General features: G+C 39.1%; 1 protein-coding gene across 1 annotated transcript in view; it reads right to left on the bottom strand.

Moving 5' to 3' along the window:
* DNAH6 (dynein axonemal heavy chain 6) overlaps positions 1-24,570 on the bottom strand; it is a 328,739-nt gene that overhangs the window by 130,224 nt on the left and 173,945 nt on the right. The window contains exons 46-56 of the mRNA XM_090281614.1: positions 20,857-21,088; positions 14,557-14,709; positions 12,792-12,932; positions 10,694-10,936; positions 8,807-8,974; positions 8,159-8,394; positions 4,951-5,212; positions 3,712-3,835; positions 3,105-3,301; positions 1,944-2,147; positions 1,099-1,224 (exon numbers count right to left, since the gene is read on the bottom strand). Coding sequence (XP_090137740.1) covers positions 1,099-1,224; positions 1,944-2,147; positions 3,105-3,301; positions 3,712-3,835; positions 4,951-5,212; positions 8,159-8,394; positions 8,807-8,974; positions 10,694-10,936; positions 12,792-12,932; positions 14,557-14,709; positions 20,857-21,088 — 2,086 coding nt within the window. The remainder of the gene's footprint in view (positions 1-1,098; positions 1,225-1,943; positions 2,148-3,104; positions 3,302-3,711; positions 3,836-4,950; positions 5,213-8,158; positions 8,395-8,806; positions 8,975-10,693; positions 10,937-12,791; positions 12,933-14,556; positions 14,710-20,856; positions 21,089-24,570) is intronic.

Raw genomic sequence — 24,570 nt, 5'->3', positions numbered from 1 at the left:
TTCATATACATGAAATATCAAGAACCGAGTCTGGCATGTAGTGAGCACACAATAAGTGGTAGCTAATGCTAACAGTGATTATTACTCCAGGCAGCATGTGGGTGCCTTAGCTCAGTTTCCCCAGTCAGTGGTCTCCTCTGAGCTTCTCACCAACCTGCTGCAGCAGAGATACTTCTAGGCATGGTTAAACAGAGGCTCAGCTCACAGCCCATGCTCTCACTTATTCTTTTCTAATACAAATAGAATGGTAAACTAGGCTAATAGACCACTACCACTACCCAGTCTCTTTGGTGTCCAAGGCCTTTGCACATGCTGTCCACTCTCAGCTCTTCACATGGCTCAGCTTATCACAGAGGTTACAGTTCACATGTAAACACTTGTAACCATGCATCCAAATCACACTCGCCCCCCAACTCAATGGCAGTGTTAGCACTGGGTTTGCCCCTTTACAGCCCTTACCACAGGTTTTCTTCCTCCCCTTCTCTCTTATTTCCTCCCTCTTTTCTCTGTTTACTGCCTTTGTCCCCAACTAGACTGTAAGCTATTGAAGCAAGAACCACATATGTATAGTTTGCCTTTCATTCTCAAATATGTGTTGAATGAGTGAACAATTTCAAAAACATCCATTCTCAGAGAGATTCTGAAGAAATGGAGCAATTAGACTCAACAAACATTCTTTTTTAAAAAAAACATCAAAAGTTCATTGTTATCCCATCACTTAAACCAATTCTGACCTTATATCTAAGCAGAAAACAATGTTTCTACCTCTGGAACTGTTTTGCTGGCTTCACATCACCAGTGTGGGTGGACAGTTCCTGATGGCACTACTGCTTTGACTTTTCAGGGAAGCTAACTATCCAGAGCCATGATGAGGCCCAAGACTCAGAGGTATCAGAAAACAGAGCCCATCCCAATCTGTTTAATCAACAGATTGCTCCCAATGGGTGAGGATATTGTTCAAGAAGCAAATCAATTGGTCTAATTTGAACATGGACCTGATTGGTGTCTTTTGCATGATGCAGATATGGCAGGTATAGGATTCCAGATGTGGTCTGAAAGTTGGGAACTAGCATGAGAAAAGAAAAGTGAAAATCAAACCTCTTCCAGTAAGACAGGTAAACCAAGTCGGATTGAATTTTCAAGTGTGCGTAAGAAATTGCTATCTGTAAGCTTAATGATCTTTAAACCTCGTTTGCTCTCCTTGTTCCTTATCCAACGGTTTGCCTGTATAAGAAAGCACAGAGCAGGCCATTTGCTTTAGAGTATTACAAATTGCTAGAAGGTGAAAGTTTTTAGAGTAAAGTTTAGAAATTCTGTTTAATCTAGAAACAGATTTGAAAGGTAAAAAAAAAAAAAGATAGAATAAAATAAAAATACCACTCCCCTACAAATAAAAACACGTTTTAGATCTGTTTGGGTTTTTTTCCTTTATTGAAATTTGGAACAAATGAAGAAAAGACCCACCCAGGAAAAAAGCTCGTACTTCTGCTATTCAAGCTTGTCTTGCTGTTTTTACAAAAGCTCTTTTCCCATGACCCATTCAATATAATCTGAACAATGGGATTAGGAGTCAGATAATGAGATCCTATAAATTCTAGGCAGGCTGGTCCCTAAAATTCATCAGACCTTTACTTCATTTTGATTTTAGACCTTTTAGGAACAAGGACTATACAGGAATAAATTTCTGCTTTCATAGAAAACAGAAAAGTAATGGTCAATCCCCTAAAGAAAACCAATCAAAATTAAGTATGCAGAGCACTTGGACACTTCCCTTTTCTATATTCATAAGATGAGGGACTTGGGCAAGAAGACTATAAACTCCCCTAGGTCTACATCTCCAAGATTTCACAAGTCTGTTAAAGTCCCTTGTAGAATTTGTAATAGAATACTATCAGGCAGGGTTAAGAGGCTGCTCTTTATCTGAAGAAGCGTTTATTACATACCTGATCTTGGGGATCAATCATCAAAGGCCATCGTCTCCCTTGAGTAACCAAAATGCCATTTTCTGTTGATATCATGTCACGGGGCAGCCCGTCCGTGTTCCATTGCCGTATTTCATAAGGATCACCAAGAATGTTGATGAGACTAAAGGAAGGATTGATTGGGATCCCCAGAGACTGGCAGTCCTGGATCCAACACTCTATCAGCTGCAGAGGAGGAACACTTACTTGTATAGAACAGGAACATTCAGTAAATGAGGACACACACAAAATGTTGGGTCAGGAGTAAGTCCTGCTGGCCTCCACAGTCATCCTGGCTTCAGAGCATGGGGCACAAGAAGTGGACTAAGATCAGGAGACATAGGTCCTAGAACTGTACTATTAATGAGCTGGTGCTTTGGACATATCACCACACTGTCTGGACCTCAGTTTTTTAATATGTAAATGATAAGGACTGTCACAATAGTCTTCAACGAGGGGTGTATTGCATGTGGAGAAGTGGGGTTATCACAATGACTGTGGGAGCTACTAGCAATTAGTAGATGGGGAGAGGATGTTAGCATGTTACTTCCTTCGATGAGTGGTACAGTCGCGCACAACAGAGGACAGTCTGTCCCCAATTGACATCACTGGCACCACTGCCTACATGGCATCAGATGATCCCCGAGCTCCTGTAGAGTCTGTGAGTCTTATACCAACTAGGTTTTGTAACACAAAGAAATGAGTGAAACATTTTTAGGAAGGTGTTTCTTAAATAGCTTGAAAATCACTCCAGATAAGTTAGATCCCTGCTCCTTCCCATTGCCTAGCCCTTTGAAGCCGTCCAACCAATTCAGAACTCTTCATCCTAGCAGACTTTAGATGCCATGTCTGAACATAATAGTAGGGGACTCACTGGCCCTTTTTCTTCCCCCACATTCTTATGCTGTGTAAGTAATGAATAACTTCTAAGTTGGGAAAGGGAAGGGGAGAATGTGTTAAGGAAAGGCTAGAGGTAGACCATCACTAGTTGACAGGAGTGGTAAAGGGCTGTGGATGTATAAATACGTTCTTGTGATGGGGAACCTCCATGGTGAAGAGTCTCCATCTAAACTCAGAAAAAGGACTTCTCTTCTCCTTCCCCCACCAGCACAGTTTCTCCTTAGAGAAAGTAAGTTTACTCACCAACTGCCTGTACTGTGCTGTGAAAGCTCCATAATAGGCTACACAGGCTGCAGCTATGAACACATTCCCGGTGATATTCGATATCTCCTTATTGAATTTCTGGATGGTTTCTTCCCATCGGACTTGCTCATCTCCTAAAGCAGCCGTCAGCTTCCCAGCACGTACCAGACGTGCTTTTGTCAGGACCATGGTCTTTGCTAGAAGATTTTAAGAAAATCAAGTTATGTTATTTAATATTTTCCTAAAATATAAGATGTTTATTCACCTGCTTCTGCTTATAGCAGAATTAGCATTATTTAATTACTCTGGCTGAAGATAGCACTCTCTCTGTGCCCCTGTGGTATTTATTTTCTGAATCAAATTCATGCATTGCTTTGTGTTACAATGTAACATGCCCCAACAAGCCATTTTCATACATAGAAGTTGAATACGTACAATATTCCAGTTCTTCTATTTTTATACTGGAAGGCATTTCATGCAACAGTCTTAACAGAAATACGTTCTACATCTTGAATGAAAGCTGAGATATGACTGACTGCCTTAAAACCCTTTCCACTTTTGAAAATCGGGCATTTCCTGACCAAACTACATTTTATGAGTTACTTACCCAGACTTTCTTTCTCATTCACACTTTTGTCATATTCATCTTGTAAGGCCTGTATTTGATCTTCCACTTGTTTTAGTAATGCTCGCTTCTCTTTTAGAGTAGCCATAGTAACATCAAGTTCAGCCTAATAAAATAAAGTAAATATTTATTAATAGGCCCCCAAAGAAAGTCAAATTTGCCCATTTATAATACATTTTTTTAAATAGTAGGATTTATGTTTCCTTTTTTTATGTCCTCAAAGATTTTTATATAACATGCAAAGTTAAAACAAATATAAAATAGAATAAAATAAGAGCAGAAACAAATCAATTAAAACAAAACAAAAACAAAGGCAAACAAAATAAATTACAGAAGGAATGGAGACACGATTTACCAAGCATTTGGGGTGAATTAGTTACTATATTGGGTTATCAACTTAAAATGATGGAACAAATAAAATATTCATGCAATAGTGAAAACTGATCTTTCCTAGCTGGTTCCCTGGAGCAGGGGTATGCAGATTATGGCCTGCAGGCCAGGTCCGGTCCATTGCTTGGTTTTGCGTAGTTTGTGAGCTAGTGGTTGGGAAAAACAAACAAACAAAAAAACCCAATATTTCATTACACATATAATTGCATGAAATTCAAGGTCCAGTGTCCATAAATAAAGTTATACTGGAACACAGTCATGCTTATTCATGTATGAATTGCTGATGGCTGTTTTTATGCTGCAAGGGAAGACTTGAGTTATTGCAACAGAGACATCACAGCCAGTAAAGCTGAAAATACTTGATATCTGAATCTTTATAGAAAAAGTTTGCCAATCCCTGCACTACAGCCACAGTTCTTTCAGTACTCTGCTCCACTAAATGGCCATTCTTTGTTCTCCTTGGGAGCTCACTTTTGATTGCAGATTAAGCTGGTTTTTATAACCTCAGATGGCACCATCAAGGGTGGGAGTATTTAGAAAATGGAAACAAAGAGCATCAGATCCTTGAACTAAAAGGGACCTCAAAGATACTATAGGCAACATGGATAGGCTAAGAACTTGTTTTCCTCTTATGCTGGATGAGGGTGATTTTAGAGGTCATTTCTGAAAAAATAATCCTTACCAGCTATTAAAAAAACAACAACAACTTATTTCCAAGGGCATTGCTACTATCTACATTGCATAGGGGCACAGTGGCATAATAAAGGGAGCTTGAATTATGGATGATCGTGGCCTTTAATTCTATAAAATATTACAACACAGACAACATACCTGCGCAGCACGGAGTTTTTGTCTCTTTGGTTCAACTTCTTTGAGTACCCGAGAGTACAAATCCATTGCTCTTACCCACATACACATGGATTTACATGCTTTGGACACTTTCTCTACTTTTTCAGGCACAAAGTCAGGATTATTAATATACTTTTGAAGCTTTGCCAATATTTGAGGCTTTACATTTTCCTTATCATATTCTAAAAGTCTTCTTAGAAAGTTAGAGTCACCAAGAAGTTGCTTTGCTGTTGGCCAATCAGGCCTGAAAGACAGACATGGTAAGTTAGTAGCACTGTAATAAAATAATATGAGAACAAAAGAAGTGTATTACTTTGAGAACATTAAGATCTTATCCCAATAAGTGGGTAAGTTTGGCCTCAATACTATAATCCCAGCAATTGGTAGTTATGTATGGGCAGACAGGGAATTGGATGACTAATGTTTCATACTACCGATTTTCATAGAGTAAGGATTATAAAACTATAGTTTTAGAAATGTAAGGCATTATAGAAATAATGTTATTTTTAAAATGATCTGGGCACTTACATTTTAACCTTCTTTTTCTTAGTTTAGATTATTAAAATCTCCTGCCAGGACACTACAATCACCTCCTAAATGGTTTTCTGTCTCTCAGTTAAAACTTGCTTCCTGTGAACTTTTGCCAAATTGGTCTTTCTCACATAAAAATCTGATTATGTTAAAAATGTTCAATGGTCCTCAGTCCCCAGTGGCCAGGGCTCTCCATCTGTGTTTTGCAGAGCTCCCAGACCTCTCAGAGGAGCTGGCCAGAGGGTCCAGTAGGGAAGCTTGTCACTGGGCCCTCTTCCCTTGCATTGATAAGTTTTACATAAAATGCTTTCCTATAAAATAAATTTTATTGGAAAAAAAAGTTTGAAAACTACTTATCTCCAAAACTTCAAGTGTTTAGACTTTTCATGATGTAATCACTGTCCTCCTACCCGTTCCATCCCATGATCATCAAAGGTCCCTGAACTCTCTCCATGGTCCCACTCTCCATCTGAGCATCATCTCTCAAAAAACCCACTCACATCTCCCCAGGGGAACTCTTATCTCTGATTCCTAACATTATGAAACTTTCTTATGTATTGAAATTAATATTTTTAATGTGTGTTACCCCAGTAGACTGTATGTACCTTGGTGAAGAAAAATTTTATACCTTCTATCATCTAGTACAAAACACATATTCAGTAAAATGCTTGTTGATCAATTTGGTGAATGGCTGACCAAATCAATGAGAGGGTAGAAAAAAGAATGAAAGTTGAACACACATGAGACTTCCAGCCAAGATGGAGGCCTAGACTGACACACTCCATCTCCCTCCACAACTAAGAAGGAATACAACTACTGAAAAACCAGAAATAACCAGAAGGTCTAGAAAATAAATTGAAGTCCAATGTATGAAATTATATAGAAGTGGTGCTCGTCCGGATGGGTAGAAGAAGCGAAGCTGGGGCAGAGAGGTCAAGCTGTGTTGGCAGCAGCAGCAGTGGTGACAGTGGTGGGATGGTGGTGGTAAGCACAGACACCCGTATTTAAAAAGAGGCGAGGAGTACCTGGGGAGCACCCCTGGCTACAGACCAGACCCATCAGCTTGCAATTCCAAAACTGAGGAAGGCAGACCCCCATTTGCTTGGACTGTGAGGCCCAAAGAAGGTGGGGATGGAGGAGGAGGCTCCCGATCTCTCAGAGGAGAGTGAACAGTAGGAATCCATCTTGGACCCCCACCCCCACAGAAAATGCCATAGCATGGTTAGAAGGGTTGTCCAGTTGTGATGAGTGCATGGGGCTCTGCCTCCCATAGCATAGGAGGTGTGATAACCCCACCCAGGAAGCAAAGGTAAACACAAACTGTCAGGATGGCACAGATCATGATAGAGATCCCAGTGATGCAACTTACCCGACAGCAAATATCTAATCTTAACGGCTCAGCAGATAGGAAATCTTTCTGAGGCACCGTTCAGAGTTTTGATTATAGGAATGCTTACAGAGATAACAGCAGATCTTAAACAAGATGGGGAAGGAATGAAGGCTAGTCCTGCTGAAATGAATGAAAACACATACAAAACAAGTTCTGAGGGAAGGAAAACCAGGGATCAAATCAACAAATCAAAACATAGGGAAGGAACAAACAGTTAACCTAGTGCAGAAAGAGGAAACAAAAAGTGAGTAAAATGAGGAGAAGCTCAGAAACCTCTTGGACAGCTGTAAGCGGGCCAACATCCGATCACAGGGCTGCCAGAAGGTGAAGAAGAAGAACTAGAAATTGAAAAATTATGTGCAAAAATAATGAAGCAAAACTTCCCTAACTTGGGGAAGGAAATAGACTTACAGGTTCAGGAAACACAGAGAGTACAAAAAAAAAAAAAAAAAAAAAACAAAAAAAAAACTGGACCCAGGGAGAACCACACTAAGACATATTATAATCAAAATGTCAAAAATTAAGGATAAAGAGAGAATCTTAAAAGCAGCAAGAGGGAAGAGAATTATGTACAAAGGGGTCCCAATAAGACTATCAGCTGATTTCTTAAAAGAAACTCTGCAGGCAAGAAGGGACTGGCAAGAAATATTCAAAGTAATGAAAGCAAAAACCTACAGCCATAAATACTCTATCCAGTGAAGCTGTCATTCAGAATAGAAGGGCAGAGAAAGTGCTTCCAGGACAAAGTGAAACTGAAGGAGTTCATCAGATCCAAACCACTGTTATTGAAATGTTAAAGGGACTTGTTTAGGAGAAAGAGGATCAAAACTATGAACATTATAATGAAAACTATATCACAACAACCAACAACAGAAGCTAGCGTACCGAAACAAAGGCAAACTAAGTAGGTGACAAGAGTGGGAAAAGAATTATAGGTATGGGAAACATATTGGGGGGAGGTCAGCTGGGAGGGTGGAGGGGGGAAAGGGAGGGAGATGGTGCAGGAATTAAGAAGCATAGTAGCAGGGAGTGGAGTAGACAGAAAGATGTTGAGAAAAACTATATGCACAACCAATGGGCATGGACTAAGGGGGGGGCAACTGGAGGAATGGGGGTCACTGACTTGAGGGGAACAAAGGCAAAATAAATTGGGACAACTGTAATAGCATAATCAATAAAGCATATTTTTAAAAAAAGAATGAAAACTGAGAAAAACAGCAAAGAAATTCCATGAGGTGTTTTGGCAATACATGATTCTGAATTACTCACTTGGCATTCAAGAGAATGGATATTGCTTCCATAACAGTCATGACCAGATCTGGGGGCTTTGTGAAAACTCTGATTTCAGATATATCTGCTTTATCTAAGGAATCCAGTGCTTTATTGGCAGCATCGAGTGCAGGTAGAGCTTCTTCAAGGTCTCTTTGAGCATCATCAGCTATTGCTTGGGTTTCTTCAGCTTTCACTTTTGCCATTGCTTCATCTTCTTGCACAATGTTACGGACCTAACCATTGAAACATGACTGCTTAAGTGGTCTCAATATTTGAACTTTCAATACTTAAAAACAAAACTAGTAATAATGGATCATATTTGCCCCTTTGAATTAGTCCAATGATGAAAAAGAATTAGCTCTACCGAATCTTACCCTCTCCTATGTCTTTCTCATGCTATGTTGATACAATAATGGAGAAAAAGGTTATTAGAATAAACAGCTCCTTCTAGGAGAAGAACAGGTGCTTTATATTTGTAGGTGGTACTTTTCTCATAACTCTGTGCCACTCTTTGAGGTCACTCACTTCCAGGGAGAGAATCAAGAATGATTTATTGAAGGGAGATTGTTTACAACTAAAATTAAAAAATTCAGTCAGTTGGTGATCAAAGCTTTCTCACACATAATGCCAGGTTACTCAGTGTACCTGATCAGCATTCTCTTGATCCACTGCCAATTTTTCCATCAGGGCTTCAACATCTTGTGATTTTGTTAAAAGGATAGGTTCTAAAGCTGAAAGATCTAATTTCATTTTATCTACTAGCACATTTGTTTCTAGTAGCTTGGTGAGACCATTCTTCACCCGGTCACGTGCCTAGATCACAATGAAAATATTTATTATAATTAGTATTATAAACCATAAGTTTACTGGCATCTATTACTCATGTATTAGAATTTTACATCTGCAGAATTAGTATATTAGTTTTTAATGCTTAAAATTGTGAATGTAAAGAAATCTTCAGGTAACAGAATCCCAGGAAGTGGCCATCACACATTCACCATGGTAGGTCTGGATCCATGCCATCCGGCCACTCACTGAGAACCCACATTGTGTTATTTTTACTTTCTCTGATAGCCTGGTGATATGTTGAATGAATAAGGGACAATTTCAGATAGAAGTTCCTGGAGGTCACAGTTCTGAGAGCTGTGACAAGAGAAAAATGCCAAGATGTCCTAAATTAAATTAAAGCAGACTGGAGAGTGGGAGTAAGGGCAAAGAAAGTGAATCAGTTAGTAGCCATGGATCTAAACTAACAAATAACTGTTCATATTTCTGATTGTCTGTTGAAACTTTTAATCAACATCTATGTGGCTATTTCAGCAATTATCTAGCCAGCCACTAGGCACCAGCATATCTTGCTTATGCATGAACATTCTGGACTGTTGTCCACAACCAATTCGAAAGCATCAACTACTTCTTGATGTACAATTCACCTATCCCAGAACTCTCCCAGTTTTCTTTTCCCCAAACCCCCTTATCTATAGCCAAGATTAATTCTTTCAACATAACTTACATCTTTCTTCCCTAAACTTATTATATGAAAGAGCCTTGTAAGCTCCAGGACAGTGGACATATTTACTGTTTTCTCCATCCAGCCCTGAGGCTGGTGGTTTAGACTGCATATCCCATAACCTGGTCCCTTTCCTGGCTAGCATGTGGCTCAATAAACCCTTTATTTGAAGACAACTTTCAGCATCAAAAGTGTTTTTAAACACTTGTTTCCTCAGGATGGTCAGCAGGGCTGAGAACCCCCAGGGAGGCAGTGTACTTCACTTTGGTTGGTGGATCTAAACCCTACTTCCCAGTGGTTGGGAACTAACTAGGATTAAAGGAGTAGTATCTGGTAGAGAAGTCACCCAGGAGTAACATTTTTGAAGATGAGTCAGAAAGCTTGATTCAAATTGTCAGGTTTCAAAAATATCTGTCATTTTTTTTTTTTACATTTACCACGTAAAAATCCACTGAAAAACTTTAAAAATATCTAAATGGTAAATGCTTTCATTTTTATTGTGTTAAAAATTGTAGGTCATGTTAATAGCCTGATGATGATGATGGTGATGGTGGTGGTGAAGGTGGCAGCCACTGTTCTCTGAGCATCTCATATGCATCAGATCATATACCAAGCACTTCACAGTCTTATTTTAATTCCACAGGAATCCAGGAAGTAGATATAGATATTTTTAACCTGATTTTCTACTAAGACTTAGAGAATTTATAAAATATGCTCAGGTTTTGTAGGAAGAAAAAGGCAGAGCATAGGTTGTACCTAGCCTGCCTGACGCCAAGGCCTTTGCTCTTAATGGGAATAATTGGCTTCTTAGACTACCAAAACCCCATCTCTATTGCTTAACAAAAGTTTTCCTTCTTAGTAAATACAACAGAGATGACTAGTTCTCTGCTTAATCTCAGGATGGAGAGGGCTCCAGCAGGTAAGGCGGCACATAGATCTTCCACTCATTCTGGCAAAAGTTTTGAATTTAAGGAATGAAAAAGTTTTTTTCTTCTTTTTTTTTTTTTTGATATTAAACTTACTGACACCAATTGCTTCCTTTTCTCATTGAGCATGGTCAGGTAGAGATTGATGAGCTCCAAGTAGGAGGTGGGCGTGGTGTAGTACCGTCTCCGGAGCTCCATGTAATAGCGTTCTGCCATATTGGAGACACTTAGGTGAACATTCACGCACATGAGGGAAAGCTTTTCTTTTAGTTCATCATTTCCAGTGTCCACATTTGAGAAAAATGTCTTTGATACAGAGAGCAGGGCTTCTCTGGGCCACTGTAAATAAAGATACAGTTTGGAAAATCTGTTGCTCATTTCCATAATGTACAGTTTCACAAATAAGAAAAATGTATATTTCTAGAGCTTTTCCTTACTTTACCCTCCTTTCACCTCGTTAACTCCTACTCATGTCTATGATTTTTAAGGAACTGAATGGCTGTGTTCATTAGAGGGGCTCTGGGTCTGCATTTTCTGTCCTCAGCACAGTGTCTGGCACATAGATATTGTTCAATAAATTTTTGTTGATTAATGAATAAATAACTAGGTGTGTCTCGCATAATTCCATGAATAAAATCAGCTATATTACAAGGACCTCATGTACTCACTCTATTTATTGTGCAATTTGGACTTCAGGTCTATTATTGTTATAATATAATCATTGTTCTGTTCACCTCAATTCCCTTGCTCCTCTTTTGCTTCTTTGAGCTCACCTGAACCTTAGTGAAATGCAGCTTTCTGTTACCCCATGATCGTGATTGTGCAGCTGAGCATGGCTGGAGAGAAACACAACCATGCTGACTGGCCTCACTTTAAATTCATGGCAACTAGCTCAAGCTGGTTCTCAGTGCAGCTCACAAATGCTTCTACGTGTTCTGATGCATCCATAATGTACTCTACTAAGTGAGCATTTTACACCCGGTTCTACTTTCTCAGACTGTTAACACTTTCTCTTTCATTTTCACTCTCAGCTGATGATCTTGCTTCCCACCTCACTGATGAAAATAGAACTTCAGTGAGCTCCCACCCACAAATCTTCCCATCTACTTGCATCTGTGCTCATATACTCTGCCTTCCTTTCTGTCACTCCAGGGTAAGTTGTGCATGCTCCCTGCCCAAGTCAGCTGCTTCAGTGATGACTCGATTTCAGCTCTTCTTTTCTATTCAAAGACATTGGTCCAACAATGCTTAATTCTGTCTGCTGCACCATCAATATATTTCTTTTTTCTGGATCATTTCCATCAGCACACACATGTGCTCTTGGTGTTTCTCACTTAAAAATACTCTTCACTGCACATACCACCTACTGGTGTTCCTTTGGGGCAAAACTTAAAAGAGTTGGCAGTAGTCCCTCCTTATCTGTGGTAGATACTTTACAAGACCCCCGTGGATGCCTATGACTGTGAATAGTACCGGGCCCTATACATACTATATATTTTTCTTATATTGTCACTTACAGGGAGCAGTTTAATGGCTTCCCTTTGGCATATCCAAACTGCCAACATCACTACTATTGTGCTTTGGGGTCATTATTAAGTAAAACAAGGGTTACTTAAATATAAGTACTGTGCTACCTTGACAGTAGATCAGACAACTGAGATGGCTACTAAGTGACTAATGTGTAGAGAGCATATAGAGCGTGGATATGCTGGACAAAGGAATGATTCATGTCTCAGAAAGGACAGAGCAAGATGGTGGGAAATTTCATCACACCACTTAGAATGGCATGCAGTTTGAAACTTACAAATTATTTACTTCTGTAATTTTTCATTTAATATTTTTGGACTGAGGTAGACCCAGGTAACTGAGACTGTGGAGGACAACAAGCAACACTAAATAAGGGGGCACTACTGTATTCATTGTTTCTGATTCCATTTCTCTCTCCTCTCTTGAACTTTATCTCCCATCATTCCACTGAAACAGCTCTTGGCAAGATCACTGTTAACTTCTACATTGCTAAATTCAATAGTCTCCCCATTCTTCATGAATTCTGTTTTGCCTCTGTTTGATCATTTTCATTGTCACCCCTAGCATATAAGTAAATCCATAGAGGGCTTTAAAGCTAATGTAATTTTATTCCTTTAAAATCAAGCAAGTCCAACTTCTCAAAGAGATATCCTGGGAAGTCACCAACCTGGACAAACCAGTCGATAGTGCAGCAGTTCACAAGGGATGGGAACATCCGGCATCGGGACCGGAAAGCCTCCCCAACAGGGCTCATGCAGAGAACAATGTGCAGCTTCTGACGGATTCTGCTAATAAAGTATTGAAACACCTGACCAAAAAAAAATTTTTTTTATTTGAAATAAGGATGAAGCAACAATAAAAATAAATGTTGGCTAATGCATCTGAGTCTACCAATATCAATTTAAAATGTTAGTGAAGTAAGCGTGTGAATTATTTTGTTTAACATCCATTTCAACCCCTTTCTCTCATGCAGACTAACGATGAAATTTACATACTCCTTTGTACCTAAGGTTCTGGATGTGATGAAGATCCTCCTCACTGGTGTGTTTTTAGGGAGATCCCTTGAATAAGTGAAGAAAAGTAGTCATACAGGGTTTTGCTCTGGGGTAGAGCACCTTGGGGGGCAATAGGGTGTAGGGCAACAGCTTTTGCAGGTGCAGAGCCTGGAAGAAGTGGCATGGACCTGGAGCCACTATCTCCAGCTGTGGCTCCTGTTGGAGGAGGTCATGGAGAGGATGTGACTACCGGTTGACCCATGAGCTGGACTCATTCCCTTGTCCTTAGATTGTATGTTTTTCCCACTGTTACCATGGTGGGAGCTGTTTCAAGGACAAAGCCTTGAAAGAGCAATGTGTTTTTGAGACCATCTGTACAATATATGTGACTGAACCCAGTTAGGACTTCTATATAAACTTTTAAGATTCTGGTGGGCAGTGTGGAAATCTACTCATCTAGCAGATGCCCAGGACAAAAGCCTTTAATGTAAGCTCCCTTGTTTATTAAACTTGCGACCTACCAATCTGGAGTGGTCTGTCTTTTGCTTCAGTCTCTTCTTGCTCTTGGTATATAGGAGCAAATTTTGGATGTCCCCCAGGGAACTCCAATGTTACAAAACAACAGCTCCTATTTCAGGTGCTTCCTGATGGGGTGAAGGGTGCATGGCTTTGGAGCTGAAGCAGCAGCCCACTGAGTGGTTAAGAGCTTCCTGGCTCAGTAGGAACGGTGTGGCAGAAGTAGCAGCTTCCTTCACTGTGGACTTCTACAGTGTGCATGTCATATTCGTTCCAAGGAATTCAGCCTGGAATCCCTTTCTTTGGCCCTCCCAATGATTGTATGTCTTGAATAAAGCCATTTCTGCTTACATTAGCTGCAGTCAACCCTGCTGTTTGTACCTATTAGCGCTGACACAGCAGTAGAGGAAATTCTCTTGAAATGACACAGAAAACATGAGAAAAAATGGCCATGAAGTTAGAGAAGGTGTGGAAAGAAAAAAGGTGGGGTAAACAAATAGCAGCATATAGAACCCAGAGCAGTGTTGGAGAAATGGAAGTGGACAACGGTGTGTTAAGGGGGGGGAGGGGGAGAGAGAGAGAGAGAGAGAAAGAAGGAGAAAGAATGCATCTGGAGTCAAAAGGACTGGACTCCTCAAAGCAGGGCACTGAAGGCATGTGAAATAAATTTGTGTTTAAAGAAGGATAAGAGAATCTGTTGAGTTTGGACAAGACTATAACCTCTATGGGGGCAGTAGGGTTTCTGCTTTCCACGTACATCTCTGGGAGTGTGGTGAACCAATGCTTTGAATGCAGAAAATTAAATATCAAAAATTACAAAGGAAATTATTATATTGAAAAAGAAATTCTATCCACAGATTCCTTAAGGCTAAAACAACTTTTTGTTTTACAAAACCTTATAACCATTCTCACATGTCCTACCTCATCCCTATTGCCCTCAGAAATTCCAACTTCTTTTGCTTTTGGTCTCGTGGCTGCTAAAACCTGCTCCAGTTCATCCTTTTCAAATAAATTAGGTACTTCACCTGAGTTCAAGATGTTATTTATATCTTCTAGGAACTCTTCCACTACAATCTGTAGAAGAAAGCAGAGTGATCATTATAGTTCATTCAATCTTTACCCTCTTCTACCTCCCCAACCCTCTTTCCCTCTTGTACCCACTATACTGTTGTGTGTCAATGAGTTTTTTCCTTTGCTTAATCCCTTCACCTTTTTCATCCAGCTTTCTACTCCCTTCCCTTCTGACAGCTGTCAGTCTGTTCTCTATCTATGAGTCTGTTTCTATGTTGTTGTTAGTTTATTTTGCTTATTAGATTCCACATATAAGCGAAATCATATGGTAACTGTCTGCCTGGCTTTTTTCACTTAGCATAAGACTCTCCAGGTCCATCCATGCTGTCACAAAGGTAAGATTTCCTTCTTTTATACATAGCATTCCATTGTGTAAATGTACCACAGCTTTTGGTCCACTTACCTACTAATGAGCACTTGGGTTGCTTCCAAGTCTTGACTGTTGTAAACAGTGCTGCAATGAACACAGGGGTGTGTACATTCTTTTGAATTACTGTTTTGGGTTTCTTTTGATATATTGCCAGAAGTGGAATTGCTGAGTCATAAGGTGGTTACATTTTTTATTTTTTTGAGGAAACTCCATACTGTTTTCCACAGTGGTTGCACCAGTCTGCATTCCCACCACAGTGCATTAGTGTTTCCTTTTCTCCACATCCTCACCAACACTTGTTTGTTAATTTATTGATCATAGTCATTCTGACAGGTGTGAGGTGATATCTTATTGTGGTTTTAATTTGTAGTTCGCTGATGATTGGTGTTCTTTATAAATGTTCAGTAAAATTCACCAGTGAAGCCATCTGGTCCAGGGCTTTTCTTCATTGGGAGATTTTTGATCACTGTTTTCCTTTCTTTACTAGTAATTTTTCTGTTGAGATTTTCCATTTCTTCCTGATTCAGTTTTGTCAGGTTGCGTGCTTTGAAGAATTTTTCATTGCTATAGGTTTTCCAGTTTGTTGGTTTATAGTTGTTCATAGTAGCTACTTATGAATCTTTGTATTTCTGTATTATCCGTTGTAATGTCTCTTTCATTTATAATTTTCTTTTAGAACTTATGTATTTATGTATGTATTTATTTATTTTAGGGAGAAGGGAAGGGAGAGACAAAGAGTGGGAGAGAAACATTGGTGTGAGGGAGAAACATTGATTGGTTGCCTCTTGTAAGCACCCTGACCAGGGACAAAACCTGCAACCTAGGCATGTGTTCTGATTGGGAAATGAACCGGCAACCTTTTGCTTTGTGGGATGATGCCCAACCAATTGAGCCACACTGGTCAGGGCTCATTTATAATTTTCTTTGTTTGAGTCCTCTTTTTTTTTCTTTTTCTTGGTTAGTATACCTAAAAAGTTGTTAATCTTTTCAAAGAATGAACTCTGAGTTTGGTTAATCTCCTCTATTGTTTTCCTGCTCTCTATTTTGTTTATTTCTACTCTAACCTTTATTATTTTCTTTCTTCTTCTAACTTTAGGCTCAGTTTGTTCTTTTTCTAGTTTCTTGACGTATAGAATTAAATTGCTTATTTGAGATATTTCTTTTTTTTAAATATATTTTCTTGATTATGTTGTTACAGTAGTTTCAATTATTTTCCCCTTTGCTCTCCTCTGCCCAGTACCCCTCTTCCCTCCAGCAATCCCAGCCCACTTAGTTCATGTCCATGGGTTGTGCATATAAGTTCTTTGGCTTCACCCTTTCCTATATTATTCTTAACATCCCCCTGTCTATTTTGTAACAACCAATTATGCTTCTTAGTCCCTGCACCACTTCCCCATTTCTCCCCCTCCCCCCTCCCAGCTGATAACCCTCCAAATGATACCCATACCTATGATTCTGTTCCTATTCTGGTTTGCTTAGTTGGATTTTGTTTTTATTTTTTAGATTCAGTTGTTGATAGTTGTGAGTTTGTTGTCATTTTAATGTTCATAATTTTGATCTTTTTCTTAAGTAAGTCCCTTTGACATTTTATATAATAATAGCTTGGTGATGATGAGCTCCTTTAGCTTTACCTTGTCTGGAAAGCACTTTCTCTGGCCTTCCATTCTAAATAATAGCTTTGCTGGATAGAGTTATCTTGGTTGTAAGTCCTTGCTTTTCATCACCTTGAATACTTCTTGCCAGTCACTCTTGCCTGCAAAGTTTCTTTTGAGAAATCAGCTTATAGTCTTATCGGCACCCCTTTGTAGGAAACTGTCTGCTTTTCTCTTGCTGTTTTTCAGGTTCTTTCTTGATCTTTAACCTTTGGCATTTTAATTATGATGTGTTTCGGTGTGGTCTTTTTTGGGTCTAGCTTGTTTGGGATTCTCTGTGCTTCCTGAACTTGTATGTCTATTTCCTTTGCCAGATTTGGAGAGTTTTCCTTCATTATTTTCTCACATAAGTTTTCAATTTCTTGCTCTTCCTCTTCTCCTTCTTGCACCCATATGGTTTGGATGTTGGCATGTTTAAAGTTGTCCCAGAGGTTCCTAAGCCTCTCCTCATTTTTTTTTTTCAATTCTTGTTTCCTCATTCTGTACCAGTTGACTGTTTTTTATTTCTTATGTTCCAAATCATTGATTTAATTTCCAGTTTCCTTCCCTTCACCATTGGTTTTGTGTAGATTTTCCTTCATTTCATTTAGCATAGCCTTCACTTCTCCCTTATGTGTTTGCCATACTTAAGCATATCTGTAAAGCCTGTGAGCATCTTTATCACCAGTGTTTTGAACTCTGCATCTGTTAGGTTGGCTATCTTCTCATTGCTGTTTTTCCACTGGAACCTTGATCCATTCCCCGTTTTGGGCCATACTTCTCTGTCTCCTAATCTTGACAGGCTACCGTGTTTGTTTGCCTCTGTGTCTTAGGTAGAGCTGTTGCTCCTGTTACATTGTTAGAGGCGGAGCCTTAGGTATTCATCAGTATAGGGTGACCTGCTTCACCACGTTGTGGCCCTGTCTGTGGGGGAGGGGTCTGAGAGAGAACAATGCTGCTTGCTCAGCATTCGCCCCTTTTCCAGGTACTTCTCCCACTTTCTATGGGACTGGTGCTTCTCTAGCTGTTGCCCTGGCTGTTGTTCCCATAGTGGGATCTGTGGACATTCTAGGACCATGGGGGCCCTTTAAACAAGCAGACTCTGCTGAAAGACTGGCAGTTTCTTCCTCCATCCTAACCCCCACTGGTTTGCACAGTCAAAAGCAATAAGGCTCTATTTTCCCTGACACTGGGACCATGACCTGCGCGGTCTGGTCTGGTGCTGGGAGCACTCCCCAGGTATCCCTCCTGACTTTAAAAAATATGTGACTGCTTTCTGCCAGCCTGCCACTGGCTGCCGCTGCTGCTGCCACACCATGTCCTCTCTGCCCTGGCTCCACCCCTCCTACCTGTCTGGATGAGTATTTCTTCTTTATATCTTTGTTTGCTGGACTTCCATGCAGCTTGATTTTCTGGAACTTCTGGTTGTCTCTAATGTTGAGATAGCTGTATTCCTTCTTAGTTGTGGAGAGAGACACAGCATGTCTGTCTAGTTCTTCATCTTGTTTTTTAACTTTTAAATTAGTGTTGTAAATGAAATGTGCACCACCTTTATCAGATTACAGATTCTAACTTTGACCATATATTTACCATTACCAGTGAGTTTTGGATACCTTTTTATGTTTTTAGAATGTTAATTAGCCTCCTTTTACTTCCACTCAAACAACTTCCTTTAGCATCGTGTGTGCTAGTCAAGTGGTGATGAACTTCCTCAACTTCTGTTTGTTTGAGAAAGTATTTATCTCTACTCTTCATTTCAGAAAGATGGCTTTGTGGGGTATAGAATTAATGGTTGACAGGTTTTTTCTTCAATATTTTGAATATATCATTCCATTCTCTCCTGGCCTAAAAAATCTCTGTTGAGAATTCTCTGATCATCTCTTGGGGATTCCCTTATATGTAACTTGTCTGTTTTCTATTGCTGTTTTAATAAATTTGTCTTTGCCAATATAATAGTCCCTCTCTATATTGTGGTTCATTTATCGTGGCCTCACTGTATCGTGGGATTTAAAAAAATATTATATTTAATTATTTGTTATGGGTTTTTCACTATATCATGGGATCTTGTGGTACTGTATATGTATGTTGTTAAATTTACATAGGTTTAAGACTGTAGAATATGTTTAAGAACATAAGTAGTTTTTATAAAAGTGTGGAGAATGTTAATAAGGGGGTAGAAAAGGTTAATAAAGGACTGGGAATGGTTTATAAGTGTGTGGGAAAGGTTTATAAAACCTTAAAATATATATAAATACTAAAATAAATGTAAGGTTCCTACTTAGTGGATTTTCACCTATCGTGGGGTGGGTGTCTAGAACATAATACCCACAATAAGTGAGGCAATACTGTATATTATAATGTGTTTTAGTGTAACCCTATTTGGGTTCATTTGTTTGGAATCTTTTGGGCCTCATGAATCTAAATGCCCATTTTTCTCCTCAGGTTGGAAAGCTTTCAGCCATTATTGCTGTAAATAAAATTTCTCTTTCCTCCTCTTTATCTTCTTCTTCTGGAATTCCCATAATGTGGATATTTTTCTTTTCATTGTGTCTCAGAAGTCCTGTAGGTTTTCTTCACTCTTTCTTCTTGTTGCCTTCGCTGACTGGATAATTTCAAGTGTCCTGTTTTATGAGTCACTGATTGTTTCTTCTACATGGTTGAGTTTGCTTTTGAAGCTCTCTGTTGAATTCTTCAGTTAATTTACTGTGTTCTTCAGCTCTAGCATTTCTGTTTTACCCTTCTAGTGCAGTCTGTTCTCATCTCTGTGGTACAGAGATAGTGATTTGGCTTCTCCCCCTTGTTCTAAGATTCTCTGAGAGGCGTCTTATTCGTGAATAGTTGTTAGTTGTTTTGTGAGGGGGAGTAAAATTGGGAACAACCTATATCGCCACCTTGGGCTCTCTATAATTTTGTTATAGTATTATTTTCCTGATATTTTAAAATCATTTATATGTATTCTCCTGTAGCTCTCTTAGCATCTTTAGAACAGATATTCTGAATTATTTGTGGGGCAGTTTATGGATCTCAATTTCTTTAGGGCCAGTCATTGGAAGTTTACTGTATTCCTTTGATGGAGTCATGTTTCCTGATTCTTCATGATCTCTGTAGCCTTACATTAAGTGTCTGTGTATTTGAGGAAGCAGTCACCTCTTCCAAACTTTGTGTACTGACTTTAGTAAGGGAAGACTTTCACCTACAGTCTGGGACATGCTGGGGTATGCTGTGACCACTGGTCTAGTAGTACAGTACAGGATGGCAAGTGTAGAGGTGTGTGGTAATACTGGGTCTGGGGTGATAGTGTTATGTCCCTTTGGCTCAGGCCGCTGGGGTCCACTATGTGTATCTTGCACTGCAGGGGGTCTGCAGTGCCTGAAAGGGTTATTGGGGTCCTGAGAGACACCCCTAAGTCCTTTGGCTAGGGACCAGGGCAGGCATTGGTGGTGGTCAGAACCAGTTATGGGCACATATTTTACTATGGTTTGTTTCTCATTTGTAGAAATATTTACATATTCAGATATAAACTCATTGCATGTGAGAGATGTTAAAAATTTTTTGCATTTTATGATTGTACTTAATCTCATATATGGTGCTTTAAGAAGTAAAATGAATTTTAAAATATTAATGCATCAGATCTGTTGCTTTTTTTTATTCCCTGACTAATTTCTATAAAGGGTTTTCCCTAATGTTAAAATATGCAAGCATAGTGAAGATATAAAATCTAGTATCAGTGAAAATGATTGTTGTTGATATATATATGTGTGTGTGTGTATATATATATATATATATCCTATATTAATTTAAAAATTAATTTAACCCTAAAACATAGCTGTTATTTTTTCTTTTTCTTGAGTAAAGCCTATTTCCCTAATTGATTTCACTAAGGAAATTACTTTCTTATATTTACCTGTACAGAAATAGTTTGTTAGCCTCTGTTATCTACGTCCTTCTTTAAATTACTTAGAATTTAAAGGGGGAAACAATAATTCATGAAATAAATAAAAATGTTTTATAAAAGTCTTACAAGATCTAGGAAATTTGTTATCAGAGGTAACAAGTCCCTAACTTGCATCATACAAACTATTCAAGCACATATGTGATTGTAACACTCATACTCTCCTGTTCTTACACTTTGGTTACTGAAATATGTACCTGTGTGTCCGTGAAGAGGAAAACCATATTTCTGTCATCGATACCAGCCTGTTTGTATAACTTCCTCAGGTCTTCATGAAAACTATCATAATTATATCCCCGACTCAGTTCAATCTGCAAACATTTGTAACCACATATGTGAGCTGCAAGTCTCGTGAGAGACTGCTTTCCTGTGCCTCCTACTCCAACCAGCAGGGCGTTGCCTCTTTCCTGACGAATCATGCGGGCAATTCTGCAGGAAGCAAAGCAGAGAAAGATTTATTTCAAGTATACAGACGTGGCTTCTTCTCAGAGGGCTTGCCCTAGTGTGGAAGACTGGTGACCAGCCAAGTGTCCCTGAGCAAAAGGCCACAAGAAAGAACAGGACATTTCTGAGGTTTACAGTTGGCTTTTCCTTATATCCATCTCTCCTCCATTTCCTATATGCTGTTAAACTTGGTCATGCAAATTTAGAGTAAAGTAAATCTTTTCACCCTTCAAGATGTGAAAGAATTTATCAGGAGCTGTGGCTGATCTAGGACATTGCTTATGTTAACTGTTATATTGGCAAGCCCAGATATCCATTTATAAGGATGAACAAGAATAAGAGTCATTGGATCTAGGAAAAGACACTGCAGTTCAGAAGGAGAGATCAACAGGAAAAATCTAAAATGAACTTACTCTAAGATATCAACAAAATTTTAGAAATTTTCTGATTCATGTTAACAATACGAATTTTTTTATTAATTAATTTTCAACAAGGTTACTTTATTTTATTTATCTGTTTTTAGAAAGGGGAAAGGAGAAAGAGAGGGAGAGAAACATCAATGTGCGGTTGCCTCTCACACACCCCCAACTGGGGATCTGGCGTGCAACCTAGTCATGTGCCCTGACTGGGAATCAAAGTAGTGACACTTGATTTGCAGGCTGATGCTCAATTCACTGAACCACAGCAGCCAGAGCTGAACAACAAGAATTTAAACAGAATCGAAACCATGATATTAAAGTGAGCACTCAGAAAGGGGAACAAAATCTGAATTTAGAAAAAAACATTGTTTGGAGATGAAAAAAATCTGACCACCAAGTCTAAAATCATAATAGAAGATGTGCCTTGCAATTAGGATACTATGGGCAACCAAATAGGTAAAGCAGAAAACAAACTCAAGAAACTTACCCAGAACTCAGAAGAAAAGGTTAATGATAGCAAGATGATAAGAGAAAACAGAAGATAAGGAGGACATATCCGGGAGAAACAAATGGGATTCCAGCAGCCAGACAATAGGAATTACAGAGGGAGAGACAAGAGGGGATAGAATTGGATACAACAGTGACTGAAATAAAAGAAAAAACCATCAAAGCTGAGCCTACAGATCTAAAGATGCCATTGAGGGTCAGGAAAAAAAACAACAAAGAGGAGAGGGAAACACTAAATATTTTCTAGGAGATATATAAATATAAAATATGTGTATAGATGTATGTATGTGTGCATACATGTATCTATTTCATATGTATAGACATATAGGAAGTAGGAATCTATGTTTTAGACATGACTGAAAAGTTTGTGAACATCTAAAAGCAGATATTATAGAATACTCCGAAAGGGATAAATAATTTTAGGCTGGCCTCAAGCATCTATTTTATAAGATGTCATTCCACAACACAATAGTTAGAGGAGGAAGACTATTATATTACTGCTCAGAGAGTAAGCTATGTGCCAACCCTTCTTAAAAGATTCCTTGAAAATATAAAGAGAAGTATGAATAAAATTTAAAAAACTCAAGAAAGGGGGAAGGATGTCAGTATAAAAATGAGCATTATATATGAGAGTCAAGTCCATATACTATTGTTAAGATAATAAAAAAGGTAACAGTAATTTCAATAAACTTTTCTTAAAAAAGATACAAATGTAAAACCAATGTCTTTTTTAAAAAATGTTATTGCTATTATCTAAAATCTCAGATGGAGTAATCAGAAAGTAAGAATCATGAGAGAAATACAAACTAGGTTTAATTTCTCTGTCTTTTATAGGAAGTTATTTATCATCTCTCTCTCTCTCTCTCTCATTTTATTCATGATGCTGCTAATTGGAGAAAACAAGTTTCAATTATTTGAAAAGGATAATGGCTCATTACATTCTTAAATTATGAAAGTAAAACACGATCGTTGTAACTGATGAGATAAAACCATTGCTGCTGCATCAACCATTCATAAGCTCTATCATGAGGGCCTGAATACTGTCCTACTCTGGGTGGGAACAGTGTATAGTACATAGTAGGGGCTTCGTACATCTTTGTTAAATGATTTTATGTCTGCTGACTTGTGTGTGTTTACAAAATGGAATTAAACCTCTCTAAAAATAAATAGGACTTCCGGCCAAGATGGAGGCCTAGACTGACACACTCTGTCTCCTTCCACAACTAAGAAGGAATACAACTACTGCAAAACCAGAAATAACCAGAAGTTCCAGAAAATAAACCTACATGGAAGTCCAATGTATGAAGTTATAAAGGAGTGGTGCTCATCCAGATGGGTAGGAGGGGTGAAGATGGGGCAGAGATGTTAAGCTGTGTTGGCGGTGGCAGCAGCTGCAGCGATGGCGGTGGGGTGGTGGTAAGCACAGACACATGTATTTAAGGGGAGGCGAGAAGTGCCTGGGGATCACCCCCACCTGCAGACCAGACCTGTCAGCTCACAATTCCAATGCCGGGGAAGGGAGACCCATATTACCTCAGATTGTGAGAATCAGAGAACATGATGATGGAGGAGGCGGCTCCTGGTCTCTCAGCGGAGAATGAATGGCAGGAATCCATCTTGGACCCCTGCCCCTACACAAAGCACCACAATGTGGTGAGAAGGGTCGCCCAGTAGTGCTGAGTGCATGGGGCTCTGCCCCTTATAACATAGGAGGTGTGACAGCCCCGCCCAGGAAGCAAAGGTAAACACAAACTGTCAGGATGGCACAGATCATGATAGAGATCCCAGTGATGCAACTGACCCGACAGCAAATATCTAATCTTAACGGCTCAGCAGATAGGAAATCTTTCTAAGGCACAGTTCAGAGCTTTGGTTATAGGAATGCTTACAGACCTAACAGCAGACCTTAAACAAGATGGGGAAGGAATGAAGGCTAGTCCTGCTGAAATGAACAAAAACACATATGAAACAAGTGCTGAGGGAAGGAAAACCAGGGATCAAATCAACAAATCAGAACATAGGAAAGGAACAGTCAACCAATGCAGAAAGAAGAAACAAAAAGTGAGGAAAATGAGGAGAGGCTCAGAAACCTATGGGACCATCCGAATCATAGGGTTGCCAGAAGGTAAAGAAGAAGAACTAGAAATTGAAAAATTATGTGCAAAAATAATGAAGCAGAACTTCCCTAACTTGGGGAAGGAAATAGAGAATTAAAAAAAAGAAAAACAAAAAAGTGAACCCAGGGAGAACCACACCAAGATACATTATAATCAAAATGTCAGAAATTAAGGATAAAGAAAGAATTTTAATATCAGCAAGAGAGAAGAAAAAATTTACATAAAAAGGCATCCCAATAAGACTGTCAGGTGATTTCTCAAAAGAAACTCTGCAGGCAAGAAGGGACTGGCAAGAAATATTCAAAGTAATGAAAAGCAAAAACCTACAACCATGATTACTCTATCCAGTGAAGCTGTCGTTCAGAATAGAAGGGCAGAGACAGTGCTTCCAGGACAAAGTGAAACTGAACGAGTTCATCAGATC

This window comes from Furipterus horrens, unplaced genomic scaffold, assembly GCF_987537825.1.
Source record: "Furipterus horrens unplaced genomic scaffold, mFurHor1.1.pri manual_scaffold_6, whole genome shotgun sequence".
NCBI classification, from domain to species: domain Eukaryota; kingdom Metazoa; phylum Chordata; class Mammalia; order Chiroptera; family Furipteridae; genus Furipterus; species Furipterus horrens.
Note: the sequence above shows the minus strand (reverse complement) of the source record. Positions and strands in the feature narration are given on the sequence as shown.